Source organism: Pecten maximus, chromosome 5 (genome assembly GCF_902652985.1).
Source record: "Pecten maximus chromosome 5, xPecMax1.1, whole genome shotgun sequence".
Lineage (NCBI taxonomy): Eukaryota > Metazoa > Mollusca > Bivalvia > Pectinida > Pectinidae > Pecten > Pecten maximus.
In genome coordinates this window covers 27,268,721-27,278,427 of record NC_047019.1, presented here as the reverse complement: position 1 = coordinate 27,278,427, position 9,707 = coordinate 27,268,721, and the positions used below count along the sequence as shown (strand labels likewise).

Below are 9,707 nucleotides of genomic sequence, written 5' to 3'. Positions count from 1 at the left end.
CATTTATATAAAATATGACTGCCCTCCCCGCCTGATGTTTCACACCAAATTTAGTTGTAATCCACCCAAGGGTAAAGGAGGAGTAGGATTTTATAGCAAAAGTTCACCAAAGTTCCCTTTTTGGGGCCCGCCCCTCTGGCCTTAGGGCTCACACCAGCCTTATTTATATAAAATATGACCGCCCTCCCCCAACGATGTTTCACACCAAATTCAGTTGTAATCCACCCAAGGGTAAAGGCTTTTGGGCCCCAGGGGTCAGACCAGCCTCATTTATAAAATAAAATATGATTGCCCTCCCCCGATGATGCTTCAAACCAAATTTGGAAGTAATCCACCTAAGGGTTAAGGAGGAGTAGCATTTTGAAAGAAAAAGGCTTATGCAAGGCGGTCGACGATGGACGACGATGACCTAAAAACAAAAAGCATGTTTAATTTGAAATAGCACAGTTTTGTTTAATTCAACAAAAACTGTCTTTATTCTATTTTCTCAAATTACCACTTACCAGTGGTGTTTCATCTTCAAATGGCCGTAAAATGTTTTTTCTGTGTCAAAATAAAAATACTTTAAAATTATGAAATTTAATATCATATTTCAAATCACAAAATATATACATGATTGCAATGGAATTTCCAAGTTCAAAATACATGTACACCATACAAGAAATTGAAATAAAAATATCTCGGAGAAGATTAAAAACAAATTTTAATAGAAGTACAAGTTCATCAAACTATCCTTAGTCGTGAATGATGCTGACAAGAGCCACTGTCAACTTTGTTGTAAGGCATGAACTGCCTATCAATTTGATCATATCTAAATTTTTACAAATCAGATGACAATGAAACTATTTCCAATGTGCAACAGTGGATAAATTGGACAACACGTCAACCCCATCCAACCAGACAACTGTTTTGATGACAACAAATGACAAGCAGCCTTGGAATATCCAGCTAAAAGATAGGCTTTCTATATATTCTTTCACATATCACTATAGTTTATACCTAAAAGATGAGATTATCCCAGAATTTACAATCACATGATGCCAATTAGCCAAAGCTGGATCTAATAGATGAATATGATTTGTTGCTAGTTTGTGATAAGTGTCAATAGCAAAACACATACTAAGGGTAACCTTTTTCTGTTTGAGGCACTGCCAATAACGCAACAAATCGGAGACTGGAGGGTTGTCAATTAAAATCTAATCTCAGACAATGAAAGTTAACTTACACATCTAGATATTCTGGTTTCTCACAGATTCTGACACTGAAAGTTAAGTTACACATCTAGACATTCTGGTTTCTAACACTGAAAGTTAACTTACACATCTAGACATTCTGGTTTCTGACAGATTCTGACACAGAAAGTTAACTTACACAACTAGACTTTTGGTTTCTGAAACAGAAAGTTAACTTACACATCTAGACATTCTGGTTTCTAACAGATTCTGACACAGAAAGTTAACTTACACATCTAGACATTCTGGTTTCTAACAGATTCTGACATTGAAAGTTAACTTACACATCTAGACATTCTGGTTTCTAACAGATTCTGACACTGAAAGTTAACTTACACATCTAGACATTCTGGTTTCTGACACTGAAAGTTAACTTACACATCTAGACATTCTGGTTTCTGACAGATTCTGACACAGAAAGTTAACTTACACATTTAGACTTTTGGTTTCTGACAGATTCTGACACTGAAAGTTAACTTACACAACTAGACTTTTGGTTTCTGAAACTGAAAGTTAACTTACACATCTAGACATTCTGGTTTCTGACAGATTCTGACACAGAAAGTTAACTTACACAACTAGACTTTTGGTTTCTGAAACTGAAAGCTAACTTACACATCTAGACATTCTGGTTTCTGACAGATTCTGACACAGAAAGTTAACTTACACAACTAGACTTTTGGTTTCTGAAACTGAAAGTTAACTTACACATCTAGACATTCTGGTTTCTAACAGATTCTGACACTGAAAGTTAACTTACACATCTAGACATTCTGGTTTCTGACACTGAAAGTTAACTTACACATCTAGACATTCTGGTTTCTGACAGATTCTGACACAGAAAGTTAACTTACACATTTAGACTTTTGGTTTCTGACAGATTCTGACACTGAAAGTTAACTTACACAACTAGACTTTTGGTTTCTGAAACTGAAAGTTAACTTACACATCTAGACATTCTGGTTTCTGACAGATTCTGACACAGAAAGTTAACTTACACAACTAGACTTTTGGTTTCTGAAACTGAAAGTTAACTTACACATCTAGACATTCTGGTTTCTGACAGATTCTGACACAGAAAGTTAACTTACACATCTAGACATTCTGGTTTCTGACACTGAAAGTTAACTTACACATCTAGATATTCTGGTTTCTCACAGACAAGGATAACATAAGAGTATATACACCCTCACATTCTATCAATCGTTAAATCTCAACCTGTCTATCTTCAATCTAAATATGTGCTGACATTCTATACATAATATGATATTAAAGAGAGTTTTTGACATATAAACAGAAAAGAAAAAAGTTTGACGACAATATGGCAGAAAGACAGAGGAAATAAGAAGCTAGATGATCACCCAGTTATTGGCCTACACACAACGGTATATTTACCTTTTGTATGATACTGCATTTGGCTTTTTCAGGAGGTACTGAAAAAAATAATAAGAACTTATACTTATAGTCATTGTATTAACTTCTGTGCAGTCAAAATTTCCTATGAAATGAATATATTCTCTGTTGCAGTCATATTTTTTAGTAGAGTTTATTTGAAAATGCCTAATTTGCCATGGATTGCATATCAATAAAATATGTAAAACAAATGGCATTTTTATTACATAAAAATGTACTTGTATCAGAAAGAAAATGATTAAAATGGTACTGATACCTAATTACAACTGATCGTCAGCTCAGTAGGATAGATACATGTTATATACCTTAAATTTACATCCCATCTATGTAATGTATTAGATTAAATGACTGCACACCTTAAAATTCAGTGCAAATATGTAGAGAGTTAACCTTTCATATACCTCTGCTTACTAAGGTTATATATCACATGGTTCATACAGACTTTGAGTAATCAAATTCAGAGACTTTTCTATGACTTGACGTCGTCAAATTCAAGGACATCTCTAAGATTTTCCATTGTTAAATTCAAGGACTTTTCGAAGACTTTCTGTCATCAAATTAAAGGACATTTCCAAGACTTTCATTGGCACTGATGCAAGTTTGGTAAAATTTTGAGTTATTTAACACATATAAAGGCTTATAGTGATGTGTCCTATTACATTAATAATGTTGTTATCCTAATTATAAACACATTAAATTGGTTGCACATTACAATCCCATCAAAGACTATAACACTGACACTCTGACAGTTTGTTTTTGTGAAAAATTTACAAAAAATGTTATTGTTTCTTTTAGTTTATTTCAACAGTTAGGACATGAATTTATGGACTTTTCAATGCATTTATGACAAATTCCAAAACTTTCAAGACATGACACTAAAGTCTTTTCCAGGCAGGTACTGAAATTCAAGGAATTTCATATCAGTGAGAATGTTTTTATACATTTCCTATTCCTGAAATTTCGGTTCATGTATATTTTTTTGGAGACAAAGCATTTTATCTCAAGTAATCTGTATGACTTGACTATAAGTGGTTATCTGCCATTTTCTATACAGAATTTAAAATCTAAACTGGAAAATGCAAATATTTCTATTTTAGGCCTATAAAGTCTTAAAAATTGTTCAGTCTTTTTGGTAATAATATAGGGCATTTTTTTCTTGTTTTGGTATGTAAATTGGCAATTTAATGAATTGTGGACATTTTTTATTTTTATAAATTTGACTTTGATATTATAAAGGTATTTTCAATTGGTAATATTTTTGTCAGTATTCACTCAAACTATCCATAGAAATAATCCTAAGAAAATATGACAGAATGACTCTTACCAATTCTTTCATAGCTTGGGTGACAGTCATGCTAGTGTTACCTCCCTTCACGAAGATGGAAGTCTTTGTATTTTCTGTTATTTTCGGTTCCCTCCCTTCTAAAAATCGCTTACCCTTCTGGGTTTTAGGTTTACTGAAAATAAAAAAATGTTTAAGAGATAACTTCCAAACAAACATCATACACTGTACATATAATATATGGAGACATGAGGCCAGAGGGCCTTATAATTAGCTGTCACCTGAGTGCTGTACACAACAGATGATGTATTGCTTTTCAATAAATATTAAACACAATTGACCAGCTTGTGATCTTAGTGTAGATGAAGGTCATTAATTTGAACAAACTTGGTAGCCCTTCATCTCAACATGCTACTGGCCCAATTTGGTTTGGTTATATTTGTTTAACGTCCTATCAACAGCTAAGGTCATTTAAGGACAGCATCCCGTGCGTGCAATATGCATGCGTGTGGTGAGTGCGTATGTGTGTTTTGGGAGGCTGCGGTATGTTTGTGTTATGTTACCTTGTGATAGGTTGAAACTTTTGCTGATTTATAGTGCTGCCTCACTGAAGCATACTACAGAAGACACCCAGCAGGACACCCCACCGGGTCACATTTTACTGACAACAGAAGAACCAGTCCTCACACTCCTAATATGCTGAGCACTAAGCAGGAGTAGCAACTACCATTTTTAAAGACTCTGGTATGTGTCGGCCGGGGAACAGAACCCGAAGCCTTCCTCACTATTATAATCCTGGGCCTCTTGGTTATTGTGAAGTCAAAAATGTAGTACTATGTCTCATGTGACCTAAAAATGCAATGATAAGGCCTGTCTACCTCTCCTTTTCAGCTATATTGTATTACTGCCTCTTTTTTTCGAAGTCTTTGCCTCAGAAAATAACACTTGTTTATTTTCTTACCAAGTACTCGCAGACTATATATGTGTGCTCCTAGACAGGACAATTATTTTGACACATAAGAAGGCCAGACATGACTATAAAAGACTTTAAAGCACATGATTCTCTCCGAGTGCCTGGTGGCAAATTCCATTGAACCTTGGTTTTCAGAACTCGTGAAGATTATTTATGTAAGAACATTTCAACCCCTTTGACTTATTCCACCTGATTACATTGGTGGATATTGCGACCTCATATCCCCTCAGCGTGTTTTTCTTGTAGCTGCCAGCGCCCTGATTCTAGGGCACGACGAAAAAGTGTCATAAACCATCTAAAACGATAATTCATGTTAACAAATATGTGTACGCTTACTTGTTGATGAAGTATCAATCCATTTATGCACAAACTGTTGATGGACATCTCTTAAATATAATTATATCCACAATAATTCACTTGCAACCTACTGTGTTCAAATATTTGGTCACTAAAACAACTTTGCTGTTCCGGTTATTATAAAATACGGAATGCAAATAAAACAGAAAACGTAGCGTAATATTTTCACAGCGTTTCGTTTGTTTCGTCTATTTCAAATCCATATTTGGATAAACCGGAAACAAGGGCCCAATTGGCCCAAATCGCTCACCTGCAATGCAGTGATCTTTTCATATATGGATCCTGCAGTTATTTGAAAGCATGCTACATGACCAATATAATGTCTCTCGGCACTTAAGCTATTCACTAAAAGTCTTTTAAAGATTTAAGCATACTTGATCGACGTGACCTTGAATGTGAGTCAGGGTCATTCATTTGAACAAAGTTGGTAGCCCTTCACCCCAGCATGCTACAGACCAAATATCAACTCCCTTGGACGCTTGGTTATTGAGAGGAAGTCGCTTAAAGATTTTAGCCTTTTTGACTGCTGTGACCTTGAATGAAGGGCAAGGTCATTCATTTGAACAAACTTGAGAGCCCTTTACCCCAGCATGCTACAGGCCAAATATTAGGTCTCTGGGACTCTTGGTTATTGAGAAGAAGTCGTTTAAAGATTTTAGCCTTTTTGACTCCTGTGACCTTGAATGAAGGTCAAGGTCATTCATTTGAACAAACTTGATAGCCCTTTACCCCAGTATTCTACAGACCCAATAACAACTCCCTGGGACTCTTGGTTATTGAGAAGAAGTCATTTAAAGATTTTAGCCTTTTTGACTCCTGTGACCTTCAATGAAGGTCAAGGTCATTCATTTGAACAAACTTGGTAGCCCTTCACCCCAGCATGCTACAGACCAAATATCAACTCCCTGGGACACTTGGTTATTCAGAAGAAGTTGTTTAAAATTTTAGCCTTTTTGACTCCTGTGACCTTGAATGAAGGTCAAGGCCATTCATTTGAACAAACTTGGGAGCCCTTCACCCCAGCATGCTACAGGCCAAATATTAGGTCTCTTGGACTCTTGGTTATTGAGAAGCCGTTTAAAGATTTTAGCCCTTTTGACTCCTGTGACCTTGAATGAAGGTCAAGGTCATTCATTTGAACAAACTTGGTAGCCCTTCACCCCAGCATGCTACAGGCCAAATATTAGGTCTCTGGGACTTTTGGTTATTGACAAGAAGTCGTTTAAAGATTTTAGCCTTTTTGACTCCTGTGACATTGAATGAAGGTCAAGGTCATTCATTTGAACAAACTTGGTAGCCCTTCACCCCAGCATGCTACAGACCCAATATCAACTCCCTGGGACTCTTGGTTATTGAGAAGAAGTTGTTTAAAGATTTTAGCCTTTTTGACTCCTGTGACCTTGAATGAAGGTCAAGGTCATTCATTTGAACAAACTTGGTAGCCCTTCACCCCAGCATGCTACAGACCCAATATCAACCCCTTGGGACTCTTGGTTATTGAGGAGAAGTCGTTTAAAGATTTTAGCCTTTTTGACTCCTGTGACCTTGAATGAAGGTCAAGGTCATTCATTTGAACAAACTTGGTAGCCCTTCACCCCAGCATGCTACAGACCCAATATCAACTCCCTGGGACTCTTGGTTATTGAGAAGAAGTCGTTTAAAGATTTTAGCCTTTTTGACCCCTGTGACCTTGAATGAAGGTCAACTTTATTCATTTGAACAAACTTGGTAGCCCTTCACCCCAGCATGCTACAGGCCCAATATTAGGTCTCTGGGCCTTTTGGTTATTGAGAAGAAGTTGCTTGAATGGAAAAGTTGACGCCGGACGGACGGCCGGACGGACGCCGCGCCACGGCATAAGATCACTTGCCCTTCGGGCAGGTGAGCTAATAACCTCGAGAGGTCACAATCAAAACAAGTATGGCGGTATATACAAATGGGACCTACGCTTAAACGACAAAAAAGGCTAATAATCACTGATCTTTGATATAGATATGGACACACGTTGTGTGACTTTGTGTATTTATGATAGATAAATAGAATAAGGTAGGTCAGATCATATGAAATGTGAGTAAAGATAACTTTTAAATGACTTTAATTAGGTGGGTCACAGCAACAGGTTTTATGTGTGGTGGTGATTAGAGGTTACATGACAGCCTGTCAAAAGTTTCCTGTCGTGTAAACCTCTAATATTATTGGAGTAAGTCTCTGAGTGAAACATTGTTTTTGATGTTATTGTTTGAAAACAGTTCTGGTCATTAACATGTAAAAATCTTGAGTGGTTTGTTCTATCCAGTATTACCTTTGTTCATAAGCTATAAGTGCATTACCATTTCCATGATAATGCTCAAAAGAATAACAAAAGTGATACCGATACCTTTTTGGATTGATGAATTATAACTGTAACATTTGGATTTACATGCTTATTAAAATAATCTATGTAAGTATGACTTTCACTTTTGTTATTCTTTTGAGTATGTTTAAGTTAATGAATTACTCTTCCATAAACACCCAAGCTAATGAGAGTATATTTGATGAAAATATTCGCTACCATGATCAACATCTGAAAAGCTGAAAATCGGCAGTGAATGGTTGAGTTTCCTCTGACCACATATACACACGTTAGGCCCACGTTTCGTTCTAACGATATCCAACCCATTTGTAATACAGGAAATGTTCGACGAAATGATCCTTAGGTGGTAGTATTTACTATTAAGTGTTTATATTACCCAGTTACAGAACTTACCCGCTGTCATCCATATACCTATAATAAATCGTGGACCTAACGTGTGTATGTGGTCAGAGGAAACTCAACCAGTCACTGCCGATCTTCAGCTTTTCAGATGTTGATCATGGTAGCGAGCATTTTCATCGAATAGATTCTCATTATAATTAGTTTGGGTGTTGATGGAAGAGTGACTGATTAACTTACACATACAACAAACTTACACAACACGTTGTAGCACCATGATGATGATATTCCCAGTACTCCTTTTCTCCAACCTAAGAAACACGTGTTGTTATTACTCGCAATGAAGAGTTCGTAAGAAGGGACGTAATTCCTGCTTATCAAATTACTCCGAAATAAGTGATGTACTGCAGACACTGAAACTAGGCAAAGCCTCGGGTCACGATGGAATTAGTCATCATATGTTAAAAATGTTTGCCATACTATTTGTAAACCTTTAGAGTTATTGTTTAATATGTCATTGTCAGCCGGTGTTTATCCAAAGCAGTGGAAAATAGCAATAGTTATGCCTTTATCAAAAAAGGTGATATACACTCTCCTTCAAATTACCGACCAATATCTCTTTTGTCTACTGTTGGCAAGGTTTTTGAACGTGTTATTTTTAAACATATATTTAATCATTTCATTGAAAATGCGCTGTTTTACAAATATCAATCAGGTTTTCTACCTGGACATTCTACTGTGTACAAATTAATTGAAATGGACCATAACCTATGTTTATCACTTGAAGGAAGAAAGCATACATGCATTGTATTTTGTGATATTTATAAAGCTTTTGATCGGGTGTGGCATAAGGGCTTGTACATAAAGTTAAAATCTTATGGAATAAGCGGGGAATTATTGGCCTGGTTAAAAAATTATTTATATCAAAGAAAGCAAAAAGTTTGTGTAAATGAGTCCTTTTCGAGTTTGGGTTCCATTGATAGAGGAGTTCCACAGGGTTCTATCCTAGGTCCTTTATTATTCTTGATCTATATAAACGATATTGCCGATGTCTTTGACTCTGCATCACGTCTTTTCGCTGACGATACTTCTCTTCAATACTCTTCCGCTTCCTGTCTTGACATTCAAACTATCGTAAACAGAGACCTTGTATCTTTAAACAGATGGGCAAAAACTTGGTTAGTAACATTAAATCCCGATAAAACTGATGTTCTTTTTATCTCAAATAGTAATGATATCGACGAATTAGTTGAATTAGAATTTAACGGTAACATTTTAGACTTAACGAATCGTCAAAGCATTTAGGCGTAACTTTTAGTTCGAGTGGCAAAGGGGGGTCATATTGAAACAATCTATTCTTCAGTTATGAAGAAAATAAATGTCTTGAGAAAATTGAAATATTTGTTAAAACGTGATGCTCTTTTGAGGATATATCGAACCTTTATTTTACCTGTTTTAGAATATGTCTGTGAAGTCGGGGACGGTTGTTCAAATTCAGAATCTGATAAGTTAGAGAAAGCACAACGTGAAGCTGCAAGAATTGTAACTGGCCTACCATCTTATGCCACTACAAATTCGTTATATTTTGAAACGGGGTTAGAAACGTTATCTTCCAGAAGAAAAAGTAAGAAGCTGCAGCTCTTTTATAAAATGCATAATCATCAAACACCTGAATATCTTTCTTCCTTACTCCCCTCTACAGTACAAGATCATGTTGGCTATTCACTAAGAATTATGGGAAACTATAGAAGCCCCTTT

At 36.0% G+C, this 9,707-nt stretch overlaps 1 protein-coding gene across 1 annotated transcript; it reads right to left on the bottom strand.

Moving 5' to 3' along the window:
- Nucleotides 1-464: 464 nt before the first annotated feature.
- Nucleotides 465-8,312, bottom strand: LOC117327699 (ribosome production factor 2 homolog). The gene is made up of 4 exons (XM_033884810.1): nt 8,207-8,312; nt 3,970-4,102; nt 2,628-2,665; nt 465-543 (listed from the first exon to the last, which is right to left on the bottom strand). Exons 1-4 carry the CDS (start codon nt 8,224-8,226, stop codon nt 480-482), a joined length of 255 nt encoding a protein of 84 aa, XP_033740701.1. The 5' UTR covers nt 8,227-8,312; the 3' UTR covers nt 465-479.
- Nucleotides 8,313-9,707: the final 1,395 nt, after the last annotated feature.